This window comes from Morus notabilis, unplaced genomic scaffold, assembly GCF_000414095.1.
Source record: "Morus notabilis unplaced genomic scaffold, ASM41409v2 Scaffold283, whole genome shotgun sequence".
NCBI classification, from domain to species: domain Eukaryota; kingdom Viridiplantae; phylum Streptophyta; class Magnoliopsida; order Rosales; family Moraceae; genus Morus; species Morus notabilis.
The window spans coordinates 334,140-352,257 of NW_010360513.1; the positions used below are offsets into that span (position 1 = coordinate 334,140).

Consider the following 18,118-nt stretch of genomic DNA (forward strand, 5'->3'; position numbering starts at 1 on the left):
TAATAGAGCTTCATGCAGTTCTCGGCAATAGGTATTATGTTTAATATATATATATATATTTTTTTGAATTCGTTTCTTCTTTTCACTTTTCCTGTCGGCATTTTTAAGATTTTTTTTATGACTGATCAAATTCTCTACAAATTACAGATGGTCACAGATTGCCGCCCAGTTACCGGGAAGGACCGATAATGAGATTAAGAACCTGTGGAATTCCTGCATTAAGAAGAAGCTGAGGCAAAAAGGAATAGACCCCAACACTCACAAGCCCCTCTCGGAGGTTGAGAATAATTATGACAACAAAGACAAGCCTAATTCCGTCATGACCAGCAACATCCTAAGCAACAATGACAACAAAGCCAATTCCGTTGGATCGAACGAGCTGAATCTCTCCGCTGCCGACATCGCGGCAAATTCAAAACATCAGCAGCAGCAGCAGTCACCGCAGCAGCAGCAGCAGACCACGACCATGGCGATGGATCGGTTCTACACGCCGGTAGTAGTTGATCAAGTCTCCTCAAGTACTACCACCAACAGTACTGGTGGCTCAAACGTCGGCAATTGCTGCAGGCCCAATAGTAATTCTGATTTTTCAAGCTACTTCTCGTTTCACCCTTCTGATCACTTGGCGAGCAATTTCTGCAGCTTCATTGGCCAAAACTCCAGGCCCAATTCTTCTTCTAACAACTCATCAAACAAGATCATCAACACAATATCAGATCATGAATTGATCAATTCCAACAACTTGTCGCAGATGATTAGTGCTCCTACTCATCAGCTCCCGCCTAGCTGTTCATCAATCTTCTCGTCGTCACCCCGCGTAAAGCCGTCGATTAATCTCCCCTCCGATCAGAACAACAACAAACATAATTGGGAAGCGAGTACATTCAGCAGCAGCAACGGAGGAGGAAGCACCAGCAACGGAAGCAGTAGCAGCATAGAATTGCAAAGCCACGGAAGCTGCAACTTCTTTGACAACCCCACTACTACCACTACTTCTTTCTCTTGGGGACTTTTGGATCACACTCAAAAATCTGATGATCAAGACATCAAATGGTCGGAATTTCTCCACGGCCCATTTCAGCTCTTGGCAAACAATAACACTACCACTACTGCTTCTACAACTGCAGTACAGAATCAATCCTCTTCCTCTTCTTCTCAAGCCAATATGTATAGTACTACTGCCGCTACAAGTAGTAACATTGTGAAACCAGAAACGCATTTCGTGATATCAAGTGGGTCAAGTGCCACTTGGCATAATCAGAGCGAAGCCTCGGATCAAATGTACACCAGTAAGGATCTGCAGAGACTGGCCGTGGCTTTTGGACAGACCCTTTAGGCTAGTTTACAGCGTCATATAAATATAATAATAATATATTGTGTTCGTATTAAAGGAGGGGATATTTGATTTTTCATGGGGGGCTCTAATTTCAGGAGAAAAAAAAAAAAAAAGAAAAGCCGGGGACGAGAGAGAATTACGGAAGTTTTTTTTTTTATTTTTTTAAATATATTCAGTTTGAGATATAGAGAGAGAGAGAGAGAGATATTTCAGCTGGCTTTGGGAAAAAGACAGTACTACAACTCTTCTTTCTGGGTTACAGGTGTGTGCCATAGAAATTAATGCTTTTTTTTTTCTCTTCTTTATTTATTTTTTCTTTTGATCTTTTGTAAATGTGTTGATGATCATACCCAACTTTCTCAAGCAGTGCTGGCTTTTGTTATGTATGTTTACATATGTTTGTGATTTATTTTGAGGTTTAATTATTTATATTTGTATATGTTAATAACATCCTTTTGTCTCCATGAAACACAGTAGAATTACCGAATAAGGGCAAGTCTTGTTTTTCTTTCTATAATATATATACATGTTTTTAACTATTTCTATATTTTTTTTATTGTTTAATTTTTTCTGGTTATTTTGTATGTCGACCTAATAAATATATTGTAACTTCACCTTTAATCATTAAAAAAAAAAACAGTAGGGTTTAGAAGGGAAAAATATTATTAGGACGAAGATATTGAAACAGATTTATGCTTCAGCTTTGTGGTTCACCTTTTTTCCGATCGAAAATCCATGGTGATGGTGACTCTCTCTCTCTAGCATATCCAAAATATTTCGGTATCCTGGGATTTATGTTTCTACTTTAATGTATGTATACCCACCTCTTTTCTGACTTAATCCGTTTCACATATTGAAATTGAAATAATGATCTCATTTTCGCTCTCTCTATGCACACACGCGAATTCTCTATATACGTCCTCTTCTATATATCTTTTTAACGCAAATATATATATATATATATATATATTCGGGGACCATATTTCTTAAATGGGTGTCTATCACTGTCTCCTAAGGATGGAAATGTCTTTCACTTTTTCACAGTCTTTAAGTCACTTCCTCCTCTTTCCCCTCTTTATATTCACTTGACGTCGGTCAGGACATTGGACATTATTATTATGGTTTTTCTTCCTTTGGTTCACTCTCATCATCATCGGGGAAAAAATCCCATGTAGAATTCGATAAAACTCGATATCCTTTGGTTATTAGTTCAAAGTGTACGAATGATAAGGGCAATCGAGCTTGGAGTCCTACTCTTATAATATTTTTGTGTTTTTTATTTTTTGAGGGAAATATATTTTGTGTTTTTGAAGTACATTTTCTTGCATTTTATTTTCTAAATAATAAGTTTTTGCTAAAACCGTTTTGGGTTTCGTCGGTAATTAGGATAAAACCGTCTATCTATGTTAGATACGTCTATTTTGTATATTTTTTTAATTTAATGTGATTTTAATCAGATCTAACAGTCAGAAATTAATCCTATTAATAAGAAAAACTTATCAAAAAAAGTTCCAAAAAATATTAGAATTACATAATTGTGTGCTATACTCCCAATAGAATTCTTCTGACAAAATTTTTATTCTTAAACTGTCTTCTTAAATCCATTAGTTTAGATTTTAATACTTCTTAAATAAATTTCACAGTCAGCATTATGTAAATACTTTCTCTAAAATATAAAATGAGAAGGGTAAATTGCACTCATGCACCCTGAACTTTCACCATTTACACTTAAAATTTTTAATTTTAACATTAGGACCTAAAATTTAATATCGTCATTGAAGTCCAATCAGTAATAGATATCAATTAACAGGCGACAATTAGAGTCTGAAACATCAAAATTTAAAAAGCTTAAAGTCCAACTCGCCAACCAACAAATGATTGGAGTGCATTTGTGTAAAATCTCTAACAATTTTCATTTATTAACTGACATCTGTGAGCTATTGGACACAATTGTGTACAAATTTTTAATGTCTCGTTTATTTTACTAATTTGAGTTTACAATTTTAATTTTATTATAGTTAAAAACTCTCATAAAAAAGTCACATCTAATTTTTTTTACTATAGTTAAAAGTTCTCATAAAAAGTCATATTTAATTTTTTCTGCTACAGTTAAAAGCTCTCACATAAAATCATATCTCAGCTCGAATTGAAAACTTAAATTGGTGAATTGAACGAATAGTTAGATTTTGGTTATCGAAATTGAAAATTCAGAGTTAAGTTTAAAATGCCCCAAATTAATGTAATTAACCTAAATAGAAATGATCTGCGACATTATCAAGCGGGATACTACAACAATAAAATACTTTATTATCAATGAGTATGTGTTTAAACCGTAAATTTTTTTTTTATGAATCAGTCTATAAAATTAACCACAATTCATACCTACCAACTAAACGGTCATTACTCAAATTAATATTCTCTATTAGGCGGTGTAGGAGAGAATAAAGAGAATATTATATAAAACAAAGTGTACAATATATATATATATATATATATATATATAGGTTGGAGGAGGAGAGAGAGTGTGACAAGATTTGCAGCATTATGAGAAGAAGAGAGATGAGTCATGAGAGAGCATAGCGTGTGCGGTGTCCCCTTGGGACTGGAGTGGGCCTCAAAACTTTTACTACTTGTGTGAGGAACAGAGCCATGGGGTCCCTCCATAGATGCTGAGACTTCATGAGATAAAAGGAAGAAGAATTCGATGTTTCTGTAGAACATGACAAAAAGACTGAGAGGATGTTGATAATTCGGCACAAGGGTCCTCAAATAGCTAGCCAGCTGACTTACTAATTAAATCCCCCCCTTATCAAGATTCTTTAATTAAGCAAATATTTCCCAATTCTCATATCTATATATATACACATACATATTTGAGATGAATAAAGAATATGGTAAATTAGCAAATCATTGTTTTAGGGAAAGGGAGAAATGTACATTGCACAGATCGAGTAATGGAAAATTATTCCCCCTGAGAACTCAGTTATCCATAAGGGTGAAAGTTGTAAAAACTGCTAGCCTATTGGATATTTGATGACCAAGTACTACACATCCCTAAGTTGCTCTTTCAGACAGACAAAAAAAAAAAAAAAATTCTTTGCTATCAGTTCTGAGAGAGGGGTTTTTTTTTTTTTTTTTTTTTTTTTTTTGGGTTACGTAATCAAACAACAACGTCGGGCTAGAAAAATCTATAGCCTGAAAAACGTTATATAAATAGAAATTTTTTTTTTTTTTTTTTTTTTTTTTTTGGGGAAAAAAAAAAAAAAAATTTTTTTTTTTTTTTTTTTTTTTTGTTAGGGTAAAGAAGAAAAAAAATGCTAGTCACAATTCTAAATCCTTTGATATAATGGTCTTACTCGTCGTGATAAAATATAGTAAAAATATTCTAAATGTTATAAATGGCAAAAATTAAAATCATTAAGAGTAATTATTACATAATTTTGTAGTATAAAACGAAAAATCATGATAATAATTACCATGCGTATATGTTACATATTCTAAAATATATTATTGAAACAGAATGCTATATAATTACAATATTATTCTTATAAATATATCGTGTTGTAGAATTTTAACTATATTATTAAGTTAGTATCTACATTTTGATTTGAGAGGTATTTAACATGTGTAGTTTTTCTCGAAGGTGGCATTAATCCTAGGGTATAAGTGGAAAATAAAAATGTGCATGCAATTAATTTGTGATGTAGAAGCTCTAATATATTAGCACCATTCCATGGTCACGTATAGTGACCGTTCTGCCTTTTTCCCATTTGCAATGCCAGTTTATCCGTAATTAGACGACAAATAGAAAAGAAATTTAGCAAGAGCTAGCACAACTCGTTAATTATATAACGGAATATTAATTCATTATATACATACATATATATTATAAGGATTGGCCCATTCAAGTACACGGTCATACCCATCCCTTTCAGCTCACATATTGGAGAAAAGCATCGCTTTCGATTGTCCATGTGCAAACACACAACAAAATATAGTCTTCTTCTTAGAATAATATTAATGTCTAACACTTCTTTCATTTCTTATTTGCAGGCGAAGGCTAAAAATATATATATATACCGATAACATAGTCACATACATGATACATCCATATATATATGTATAAATGTATAGCTATATATACATAATAAACTAATGTGTATATATGTATGTAGGCATGTGAACTAAATTATTGGGTCTACTCATTGGGGGCCCTGCAATCTGTATAGAATCAAAAGGGGGTTTGGAAAAGAACAAAAATCCTTGCTTTTAAAATGGAGTACTGAGGAGGAAATGATGAGATGGCAGCAACAAAGTCCCAAGTTTTGATTTCTATGCATGCACATTTGTGAAACCCCAACTTGATCAGAAAACAATTGGTTTTCAATTTGGGAATCCTCTACTTTATCTTGTCTCTCCATATATTTTATATATATAAGAGCAAAAAAAAAAAAAAAAAAGATATTCTATCACATATTTTAGTATTTTGTGCTTTATCAATTCAAATATTCAATGCGACAAATTATTGTGCTTATGATGAGCGGTGATGATGACGATGATCATGGTTTGTAAATTAAAAAAAGAAACGTACATAAACAAAGTTAAAGAGCATACAATTAAAAAAATCGATTGTTGGAAGATTTTGTTCTTCATGGAAGCTGTTATCAGAAATAAATGATGATACATATACAGGTAACTAAGATGATCAACATGAGTACTTTAGCTTATAGCACTTGTAGCTAGTGATCACAAACGTTGACAATTATCAGTAATATGTAGAAGTTGATCATATATTAATTACAAGTTGCAACTTTCCAATAATATATATTCATTAATAAGAAGATTAAGTAAGAATCAATACAAAGTAAACCCAGTAATGAATTACTGTTTAGACCTAAGTGACTGAATAAGATCAAAACCAATTACATAACCAAACAACCATTTTGGAGTACTACTATTACTACAACTACTTCTCTTCAAAAAATACGTTAAAATTGAGAATTTTCAGAACTAGCTCGGTTCGAAACGGAAACGAGAATTTAATTATTAGGAACTCGATTTGGTGTTCGAAATCAAAAAAGATTTGGTAAGATTGTTGAGCTTGTTTGAATCACACAATTTGGAAACTAGAACAATGTCATTTAGGGTTACATGTTGATTGCTGAAGAGGTCTTCATGATTGAAAAGTGGAGGTCCCCAGCTGATCAAAAAAATGTGTACTGTTTAATTGGTCGCTTTTGATGCGTGTCGCATATGTACGGACTTATAAAGGTAATTATCGATATGTTTATATACAAAGTCATGGCCAGCCAAGTTTTGAGCCAGAAATAGTTGTAGTACTCCTTTGATCATGTCGCTTTCAAGTTATAGATTATTACTACGCTGGTTTTGGATCCAAATATACATGGACGAATTTTCAATATATATTGTTTTTTAAGGATAAAGGAATTATGATCACACAATAAATTCCAAAGAAAAACATACATAAACAAGTTTTTAATAGTTACGTTTTCATAGTTACAGTTACGTTACTCATTAAATATAAAAAATTTTGATGTCGTGACTTGATAAGAATTAAATTTCATTAGTTATTATTGATTTATATGTATATGTGTACTGATGAGAATGTACAATTATTTTTTCCATTAAAAGAAAAAAAGTGAATATAGACAAATAATTGCACTAGCCTCATAATAATTAAGATGATTGTTTGACATGTGGTCACAAGTACAACTTATTGCTAAGTCCACACACGACTTCACTTTGCGTTGCACAATTCGAACACTCCATCCTTAAATTTAAAATAAAATATAAAAAAAAAAATAAAAAGGTTCTTTCGGACGACATGGTTATAAACTGTACTGTATAAAAATATTTAAAAGAATTTAATTAAGAAATCCATGAACTAAATTTATGGCGATCCTTCTACAAGTCATGACTAATTTTTGACGTGTTGATTTTGGGGTTTTATTCCCTCTATTTAACTTTTGCTTACTTCTCATTTAGCCAACTGTGTTTTGAAAGGGCAAAGAAACTAAAAATGATTTAAATATAATTTGACGAATGCAATAATATTACAAAGCACCAAAGAGACTTTTGCACTACCTCCCCACTTCTCAAACGTGATTTTATCTTCTTTTTTTTTTTTTTTTTTTCTCCCTTGGAATCAAATAGTTAGTTAACTCTTGCTGCAATCATTGATGACTTCATATTTTATTAGTTTCAAAATCCCCCCTAACTCTAATATGAACTCAGACCAATTTGTTTCCAAGATATATAATACAAAAGACCATAATTTTGTAATTACATTGTAATACTGTGGGAACTGAGAAGAGTAACATGGAAAATGTATGACTATATTTAAAACATACAAACAAAAACAATAATGTTGATGAGATGAAGATTAGCAGACGATTTTTCTGACACTAAGGGAAAAAAAAAAGACAATTATTTCAAAGAAAGATGCACGCAGAGAACATTCTTGTAAAGAAGATGTGGCTGATTTTGGACATTTATATGTATATGGGGCTAATGCTGGGTCATCGAAAAAGAAAGACGTACGTACGGTCGAGGTCTTAAATGGAGGCTATTGTTACGAGGGGCAACGCAGTAAATAGCGTGTTTATAAAATTAAATTAAGTAAATTATAGATTTTTAAATTATTTAAAATAAGTAACAGTTTGTGTGAATTATTTACTGCATAAATGATTCATTTACGGTTAATAAAAATATTTTTTCTGAATATATTTTTTTTTACGACTGGTAAAAAGAATTTTTTCCATGTAAATAAAGATTTTTAAGATTTTTTACCACATAAGTTATTTTTTTCCATTCGTAAATGAATCATTTATACGATAAATAATTCATTCTCATGTAAACTGCTATTTACTTCAAATAATTTTAAATTTTACTATGTACTTAATTTAGTTTAAAAAATATATTGTTTACAATGATTTCCCTTGTTATATTATCAGATTTTCACTCTCTCATTAGAAGACTATTTAGTCCCAACTTTTGTAAAAATGTCGAAATTTTTAATGTCTAGTTTTTATAAAAAAAAAAAATTTTTAAAAAATTTCTAATTGAACAACTGAGCCTTTTAACTTTTGTGGCGTTGTTTGATATTCTAGAGACCACTTTTAAAATAATAGTAGGGTTTTTGCTGTGTAAGTTGTCTTTTTGCTGTGTATATAGGTCCATGCAACTTTGTGTTGTTAGTTGGCATATGACCGACAATGCATTAGCTCTAATTTTGAATTAATAATATGGTTAAGAGACTAATTTTGCTGATTAGCATAAAGTCTAATTACTAATGTTAACTTCGTATGTGCAATGTAGGGGTTAATTCACTATGGTTCAAAAATATATCGTTTTATTTTACAACATCGACACTTAAAGTTGTAGTATATTATTTTTCTCACAAAATTTACGATATCAGAATCTTCAAAATTTGTAAATGTATTGTTTTATTTTACAATTCCAACATTCAAGCCCCAGAGCCAAAAAATCTCCCGAACACCGTAGAACAATCTAATGAAACAATCAGAAGGAACACAATAAAGAGAGAATAAAAAATGTCATTCTTAAAGTAACTATTTTATTTCTATTATTATTATAAATTTATTTTATGCAACTAATAATGTGTAAGTTATTTTTTTATAATCTGTAAGTTAAGTTATTTTTTTATAATCTGTAGGTTATTTTTCATAATATGCAAGTTATTTTTTATAATCTGTAAGTTATCTTTCGTAACGTGTAAGTTATTTTTTCATAACTTGCAAATTATTTTTTATAATGACATCAAAATTTTATGTAGTGGCATAAATAATAGTGTTGAAAAAAATAAAAACTTTTCTCAAAAAAATAATTAAAAATGGCGTTTGGTATGCAGTAATTTTAAGAATGATAATGAGAATTTGTAAGATTATCATGTTTGATATAAGAACTCTAATTTTTAAATTCCTAAAAAAGTGAATACATGAGATTCACTTTTCATCAATTTAGAGTAATTTGAATACCACCTAATAAGTTGATTTTCATATGCCCGGGAACATAACTAAACGTGAGAATCTCAAGAATATCAAAAGCACCACTGTTTGTCCTCTCACCACTGGAAATCTCAAAGGCCTCCACCGTCACAGGCGCCAACATTGCAGCCGTCACAATCACAGGCCCACCGTGTGCCCCCCATCGTCAAGCACCCATTGCGGGCCTCCCACCATCCCAGCCCCCACCGTCACAAACGCCGCCTATCTCGGCCTCTAATAGTGCTCACACAGCCTCCTCGCCGGAAAGCCATGCACAAACGACGATCTCTGTTTGCAACGCCATGGAAAGCCCTTGCCCTCCTCTGCGACGCCGTGTGAAGCATTTTCACCGTCGCTTATTGTCAACATTTTCACGCCGTGTGAAGTGCCACTAGTTTGAGATTGAAAGGAGAGAAAGAAAGAAAGAGGAGAGAGATGACTGAGCGACATCCATATTTAGTTTGGGATTGAAGATCTAGTTTGAGATTGAAATGAGAGAGAAAGAGTGACAGTGAACTTGAACTCGAAGAGAAGGAAGCACATGAATTTTTTTTTTTTACTCAATATTGGTTTTTATTCTTATTCTCATTTAAATTTTAATTTTTAAAATTTGCTAATTTTTTTGCACAGCATCTTATAAATTCATTTCTTAACCGTGTAAGATTTTGTATTTTTTTAGAATAATACGATTTTAGCATTAAATTAATTCAAATTAGTTATTTAAAAAAAATACATTATATTACTTTGTACAAACAAAACACAGCAAATTAATATTCCCGGAAATATGAAAAAAGATTCTTATGTACAACCAAACATGTTAATATTTATTTTTTAGGAATTATATTCCCTTCTATCACTTTCCCATTCCTACCTATTACTGTATATCAAACGCCCCTAAAGAGTTATGCAGTCCAGCTTGGCAATTTGGTCAAGACTCAAGAGAATTGGGTGGAGGAATTAGTGTAATATAGGCACTTCAACAAGATTAGGGCAATAAACTTGCTCATCTTAGAGCTTTTAAAGATTAGAATCTAAGGTGACTTAAATATATATATATATATATATATATATATAAAGAAACGGTATATATATCACCCATTTAGTCTTTCATTTATATCATTAAAAAATTGAAAGAAATAAGAAAGTGGTAAAATTAACCAACCAAATGACATATCAACCACACAATCGAGTTAAATCAGAAACATAATAATTGTATAGATAATGAGCTTTTTTACCCATATACTATAAAAACAATGCACGAAGCTTTTCACTGAGAGCATACTTGTGCACTTCTCAGTGGCCTCTAAATAATATTCTTATTTGTTTTTGTTTTTTTTTTATTTTCCTTCTGTTTGATGTTTCAATTTGAATTGTTAAGCTCTTTCCAGTATTGAAAAGAAATACAAATTGTAAGATATTACTCAACTAGCTAAAATTCTGGTATTGAGAATACACCAATTGATATATATGCATGCTTATGGAAGTACCTAGCTTGGCTCATCGGAAAACCAGATGGTGGCAAGTGTTGTCACAAGGGTAGGGACAATCAATGGCCTTAACGGCTGCTCGGTCAAAGTACCAATCTCCGACGGCTAGCGCGATCGGCTGCATATTATCGACCACCAAAAAAAGAACAGAAATTACACATTTTGAACATTTTTGTGCTAAATCTAATAATGCTATTAGAACATTGGATTAGTGTGAGCGTGAATGTGTCCAAAAGAGTAAACAGTCAAAATTCAAGAATGTAGGTAGTCATTTTCGTGACAATCCAAAAACATGCAAAATATGGTGTTCGCTGTTGATAGCGACCTTGGAAAAAAGTTATCTTAAGTTTTTTTTTTTTTTTTTTTTATTCAAGAATGTAGGTAGTCATTTTCGTGACAATCCAAAAACATGCAAAATATGGTGTTCGCTGTTGATAGCGACCTTGGAAAAAAGTTATCTTAAGTTTTTTTTTTTTTTTTTTTCCCTTTCACCCAGATTTTTTAATGAAAATTTTGCAACTTGCAGCAGTGATGATAGCTTCATAAGAAGTTTCTGACGTGAAACTAGCGCAACTAGCACAAAATTCCAAATCCCATGTTTTCTTTATGAAAGATAGAAGTAATGTTTAATGTTGTGTTACAACCAAAAGGGGGTGCAATTGGAGGCAAAACCAGAAAAAATCAAATGTACACTCGCCTGTACGTGGCTCCCCCCCTGGGTGCAATACCAATCCCCTATCTCAAGGTCTCGGAAATTTCTCGACTAAAACGTAATAGGTGGCATTTTTCTGAACTTGAAATGTTGTTATTACTCTTTGAATTAACTATCAGGAAATGACAGTAACAAATGTCAAAAGCATTTTAGATATCGTTTTAGATCCTTCTGAAACCATGGATTCTGTTAATCATATCTAATTCTAAGGAGACATGTGATACAGCCTATGATATGTGATATGGATCTAATTTAAGCATGTTAGACCTAGCCATTTGATTTTTGATAGTTTTAATCCCTAAAACTGAAGTTGATAAATGATTTCTAAAATTTAACGTAGATAATCATGTCCTTATTGCATAATGACTGAAAATTTTACAGTAAACTGCAAAATGTTGTAGTTTTCAATAGGTTTAGTAGCAACAAAGAGATAGTGCAAAATGTTAGTTTTCAATAGGTTTTAATAGCAACAAAGAGAGAATTTTGAAATATAAATTAACTCATTCTGCAAAATTTAAAGTTATCACACGATGGCCATATGATCATTTTTGTTAAATTTCAGAAACCGTTAATTAATTTTAATGTCATGGACCAAAACTATCAAAAAATAAAAGTTCAAGGACTATTATGCCACAGTTATAAGTTTAGGAACCAAAATGTCATCATGCTCAAAATTCAGCGACTAACACTGCCAATTATCCAAAACTAAATATAGTCTGCATGAGTACAAGACATTACCTTGTTATGGAGAACAGGGGAGTTGTCAGCAAACCATGTATCCTGCCTCTCAGTTTGGCAGTGAGCAAAACATGAATTTATGAATAACCCGTTTTGATGAGACGTTGCGAATTGTCTGATCACATTCAGCATTTGATTCCTAAATCCTGTTCCAAAGAAATTAAAACGAAAATTTGTCACAGTAAGTAGACAAGATTATATGTTACGTCTTGAAACCATACATATGTGCACGTTGCAATGATGAGGCAGGATTTGGTTGTGCTATGAAAACAAGTAGTTCATGAAATATATGAGATTATCACCTTGGAGAAATAGAAGTTGTGATGGATTGCACTTTGCATGGTTTAATCTGCAATCATGCCAGTAGCCATGGGGATCTGCTGATGGCGGTGCTAAACTAGATTGGATCTGATCATATGACGGAGCGTATGAGTTTCTTCAAGAAAAATCCAAAATGGTATAGGGATAGCGATTGCAGATAATTAGACCAGTTTCAAATATTAGGTAGAAATAAAAAATACCTGCCAGGAATCGTAGGCTGCATTGAGAATAAATAGAGGGGTCCTAACGCTGTTGATTAAATTCTGAGGGAAAAAACACTGAAAGAAAAGTTGGGAAAAATGGCAAAAAAAAACACAGGCAGACGGCAAAATCAGTATGATAGATGGCAAAAGAGCTCAACATTGTTTATCTGCTTCAAATCAAAATATTAAACGACGTAATATGATTACCGAAGTTGGATCGAGATGGTTAGTGCAAATGCGCGGAAGATTCTTTTTCACGCCCTGAAATAATTTCAAAGACGAAACATTTTTAGATTAACGTATTGCCACAGCAAACTGACTTCAGATACACATTTATTTATCTATTGTTTTTCTCGTTTCTTATTGCTCTTGAATACTAGGAATTAGTGATATTAATTCCTAAATATGAGAATCTAAGAATAGTTACTCAACGTTGCAATTTCACTTTAAATAATGTTTTGATCTCAAATCTGAAATATGAAACTATCAAAATAAAAGAAGGCTTGTTTTACTTCATAAAAAACCAAACCTTAAAAGTAAGCAACGCAATACCTGCAAGCCCACCACACCAGTGTACATATTTCTTAGTGTTCTTCCACCAGAAACATCAGGCCTAAAATTGAAGAAGGGACAGACCATCAGCCAAGCCTACTCTCAAAGAAGAGGGGGAAAAAAAGGAAAATAAAAGGAGGTGCTGGAAATAAGACCGTGAAATATAATACTTACGCATCAAGAAACAAACCAGCGTCACTCAGGCACTTCACTTTGGTGGTTCTTGGGAACAAACTACGGAAGTCGTCGCAGTGTAAAATAGCTGCTAAACCTCCAGCAGAGCATCCGGATAGAAGAGCCTGGAAAACAATTTGAAGTACGAATTAATAATCTTTTGACTGTTATTGCGTTGGCCATCATAAAATGGAAAAGGGCATGAATAAGAAAGGATTAAGAGGTGATCTCAGCGTGAACAAATACTAAACCTGATGAGCATACCGCATTCCCTTTGACATTAAGTCCTCCATTCCGGCCCAAAATATGCGCTCTCCTCTAAATTGCAAGTTTGCAGCCTAGAAAAAGATGTTATATTTAAATGAAAAAATCAGTACCAAATCCAGAAGTATCACTTATGTCCTCAAATAATGAATCATGGTTAAAACTTTAACAGAGTGGCTAAATATCATAAGATCATTATACGGCTCTTCCTAGATTTTGAGAAGTTAAGAACAATGTATCAACCACAAAGATGATAACTTGATTGTACATAAAGTTGGACAACATATTGAGCAACTACTTGAAGCTCACTTAGTTTCAGTTTTAACTTTTGTTGCACAATCAACAGAAACTTAAAAGCAAATATATCGTGAAAAGCATAGCAAATGGAAAGGATTTATCACGAACCTTATGTTCACTGTCCCCTGTGAATGATGCACCGTCGCAGTAACGGAGTTTTATTCTATTCCAGTTAAAAAAATCTGAAACCCCCAAAGAAACAACATAGTGGTAAGAGAGCTAAACCAAGAAAGACATAGAGACAGATAACAACAGAATGTTCATTATTCTCTCATCTTTTGTTTCTAAATTATTCTTCGACATTGAGTTTGAGAAAGAACCAGGATTTTCTTCAGCTTTATCACTGAGGATTCCTGTAAATGGTATCTGCTTTTCCATGTATGCTGATGATCCCCGCCTTGTTGTTTTGCGGTATACGCAGTTTCTAACGCTATTACACCAGCCACCACCCTGCCACAAGATGTTTGTTCAAAAACAAATTCAGTTTTAACAGTGGAAAAAGACTACATTATGGAAACAGAATAATTAGTGTCTCGAGATCTCCATAACTTGTCATTAGAAAATTCCGTTCAGAACATTACACTACTTGATAACATATTCTATACTCTAAGCTCCAAATGGGCTCGGAAACAAAAACTGTGGTTTGTAATTTAACATGTGCCTTTGAAGTTTGGACATCAGAAATCACTCAGTTTCCATGGAGAGAAAAATCCTTAAACATGAAAAACTGAAATAATAATATATAATTTACTTCTAGTTCTATACACTAAACAATTCTATTAGAGTACAACTAGAATAGTAGAATGACATTAATGTTAGTTGTGTACATCTTATCTTAACTGATTAGAAAATGATAAGTTAACAGTCGCATCGCTTTGTAACTAAAACATAATAAACAAGTTGGTGTCCTTGGCATTGCGAAATTTTTTTTGTGCTTAGTGCATGTTTATGAATGTTGCATTTAGTCAAAATCATCTCAAAATGAAAAAGTATTTAATAGTGGCAAAATCTTCAGAACAAGAGTATTTTTTTCATAACCTACCATAAAAATCTCAAATTTTTATTTTAAAGCATCCAGGATAATATCATACGTAAAATTTATGTAATTAGAACATAAAGGTGTTAATTGTTCTTTTCTATCTACAAACCTCCAACTGAATGAGCCAATTATTTGCTCCAGATCCATGTCCACGGTGCCAATGGTAACCCGGCAAGGTTCCATCCAAGCAGACTGTAAAAGTCAAAAACAACAGGCACGATTATACCACCATATGAGACAAATATTGTAAATAAGGACATTAAAATAATTTTGAAGTCACTAATACTAAACAACCAAAACAAAAGATCTACAATTTGAACTAAAAATCAATTAAAATTGAGGTATACATGAGAGTGGTAGTAAAGACAGCACTACATTACAAACAAGGGTATCCAAATCTATAAAAATAAAAAATAAAAAAAATAAGACCCACTTGCCGAACAAACAGAAAGGAATAAACTTTTCTTCTTTTTCTTATGAGACATTCACATCAGAAGGAAAATAGAGGAACGGAATAACAAAGAAAGAAACTTGGGTTAAGCAAAAGTCATTCTCTGGAAACACTTTTGCCCACCATCCTAACTCACCCAAACATGAAAAATTAAATAAAATAAAGCAAACAAAAAATATAAAAAAGAAAAAAAGAAAAAAAAGTACCAGCTCCTTTCGCATTAGCTCCATAAATGAGGGTAAGTCCAACCATCAAAGCGTTAGGAATGGCATTGGAGACTCCATAACTTTCTATCAAGGACATCTCTGTTTCATTGAGACCATACTCCACAAACCCATCAGCCCATTTCCCAAAAACAACTAATATTGCAACAACAACCAACAAAAGCTTCTTCATATTCATCCTCTGCCTCAAACTCTCTGTCACCAACCAAGTTTCCAAACAAAAAAATATATATATAATCAAACAAAAGCAAAGAAGAGAGTAAAAAAATAATAATAATAAGGGAAAGTTTGAATATAGCCCAGCAAGGAATGTGTATTTAACTCAAAAGATCTTGAAACAGAAATACAGAAACATTTACGGGCAAAAAATCTTTCCAGTTTTTAGCTTGAAATGAGCTAAATAGGGAAGACAAGAAAAAGAAATCTTAGAGAGAAAGAGAGTGAAGGAGCTTTTACTTTTGAGCAGAGAATACTGTTTTGTTTGCCGGGCTTTTTTGATTTTATGACAGTGGTCATGTTTGGAATGTTATATATAATTCGTATTACATTATATTATATAGTATGTTTAATGATGGGCTAAGCTATAGATACAGCACTGTATGGTTGAGTGACCTCACAGACGAATTGCCATCGTTCATGTCACTTTTTGAGAGGATAAATATGTGTTCTGTCATCCGTGAAGAGAATAATGACCCACATTTATGAACATCATCATAAATAAATTGGTAATTAATTAAATGTTCAGAGCAAAAAAAGAAGTAAATAGGTAAATGTCTCAGCAAAAAAAAAAAAAAAGGAAATAAATAAATGCACGTATAAATCAAAAGAAAAAACAAGATAAAAATAGAAAATTTTTGTAACAGGATATATAAAAAATGCGTTATTGGGTTTCTATAGTTTTAAACTTTTAGATCTAAAAGATTGGGTTTCTATAGTTTTAAACTTTTAGATCTTATTAGAATTTGTCAAATATATATAATATTTACTTTTTGATATTATTATGATATTCAAAGATGTATAATGCTAAAATTACACAGATCTTTTACCATGAAAATACAATGATTAATGCTTGAGGTACTACAAATTTTACCACCATCTTTTTTTTTAGCAAAAAAGCAATTATTAGACACTTAAAAGTGCGAGAAAGAACAAACATTATATACATATATATATATGCTTACATAAAGTTGTAAAATAAAATGCCGCATAAAATAGTCAAATGAATGGTAGGCCATTTTTTTTAAGGAAGGTGCAACTACAAATATTACTCAAATGTAAAAGCTTAAAAAATATTTCCTATATATAATTCTATCCACCTAATAGTGGAAAAACATTCTATCCACAAATTGAGCTAATTAACGTGAAGAGGAGTAGTTGATTCTGTGAAGAACACAGCGGTGGAACACTGGAAACTTAACTAAAAGCTGTCATGATGGCTATAAATGCTGGAACAAATTTTTGGTTACCTTCTTTATCCTTGGCTTTAGATTTATGGTTCTTACTTTCAGAGCTTTCTTTTCTTTTTTTCTTTTCATACAAAAATAATGTTGTATGTATCCGCTTTTATGGACATCGGTGGAACCCATGATGATGCTTAAGGGGTTTACAGCTGTTTACGTTTTGCTGTACAATATTAGCAAATAGTAACATGAGTACTAACTGACATCTTTCCTCATTTATCGACACAGTTGCTGAGCAGGATCAACAAAAATATAGTCACGCCGCTTATACTTCTTTGTTTCGATTTCATGGTTTTTACGTCTCATTCTACGTCCGTTATTTCAGATGGTATTGTAACATAGCTTGAAACACAATTTAATTAATTATATTCAGTTTTTAAAATAGAATAAAGTACAAAAATAAAAACAATCCGCAGTATGAAAGAAAAAATAGAAATGAAAATGATTTTTTAGTTTAGTGTAAAATATATGAGAGAAATAAAAAAGATTTTTTAATCATTTTTTATTTTTATTTTCTCTTCTCTCGAACACAGAGAGAGACATTAATTGATTTTTTTATACTGAAAACAAGATCTCTTAATAAAATTATCAAACGGATTTTCAAACATGATTTCTATCTGAGATTGAAAACGTTTTCATTTCTATTTTCATACAAAAAATGAAATCATTTTGAAACGAGTTCTAAATACGCCTTTTGATTTCCATTTTCATAAAAAAAAACTGCTAACCTAATTCCTCAAGGAAAAAACTGGTAACCTAACCTCGGATGTTGGAAAATGGAAACCAAACTAAGGTGAAAGCATGAAAAAATATTCGGAGAAAAAGATGGAGTT

The 18,118-nt window shown here is 32.1% G+C and overlaps 2 protein-coding genes across 2 annotated transcripts in view; one reads left to right on the forward strand and one right to left on the reverse strand.

Moving 5' to 3' along the window:
- The window catches only part of LOC21405474 (transcription factor MYB61), a 2,441-nt gene extending 723 nt beyond the window's left edge, over positions 1 to 1,718 (forward strand). Inside the window, 2 exon segments of the mRNA XM_024164629.1 lie at positions 1 to 31; positions 148 to 1,718. The exon segment at positions 1 to 31 is cut by the window's left edge and continues 31 nt beyond it. Coding sequence (XP_024020397.1) covers positions 1 to 31; positions 148 to 1,336 — 1,220 coding nt within the window. The 3' untranslated portion in view covers positions 1,337 to 1,718.
- An 8,909-nt stretch (positions 1,719 to 10,627) lies between these two features.
- LOC21405475 (pectin acetylesterase 12) lies at positions 10,628 to 16,089 on the reverse strand. The gene is made up of 12 exons (XM_024164619.1): positions 15,808 to 16,089; positions 15,260 to 15,342; positions 14,432 to 14,561; positions 14,220 to 14,293; positions 13,802 to 13,888; positions 13,551 to 13,675; positions 13,377 to 13,437; positions 13,032 to 13,085; positions 12,822 to 12,899; positions 12,603 to 12,708; positions 12,301 to 12,446; positions 10,628 to 10,968 (listed from the first exon to the last, which is right to left on the reverse strand). The coding sequence occupies exons 1-12, from the start codon at positions 16,001 to 16,003 to the stop codon at positions 10,861 to 10,863; spliced, it is 1,248 nt and encodes a 415-aa protein (XP_024020387.1). The 5' UTR covers positions 16,004 to 16,089; the 3' UTR covers positions 10,628 to 10,860.
- Between the last annotated feature and the right edge of the window lie 2,029 nt (positions 16,090 to 18,118).

What these genes read in the sequence shown, in the direction of transcription:
- LOC21405475 (XM_024164619.1), bottom strand. Translation starts at nt 16,003, where the DNA reads ATGAATATGAAGAAGCTTTTGTTGGTTGTTGTTGCAATATTAGTTGTT. An exon ending in ATTGGCTCATTCAGTTGGAG is followed by an intron (nt 14,562 to 15,259) that starts GTTTGTAGATAG and finishes ATCTTGTGGCAG; the next exon opens with GGTGGTGGCTGGTGTAATAG. An exon ending in CCCCTGTTCTCCATAACAAG is followed by an intron (nt 10,969 to 12,300) that starts GTAATGTCTTGT and finishes GATAATATGCAG; the next exon opens with CCGATCGCGCTAGCCGTCGG.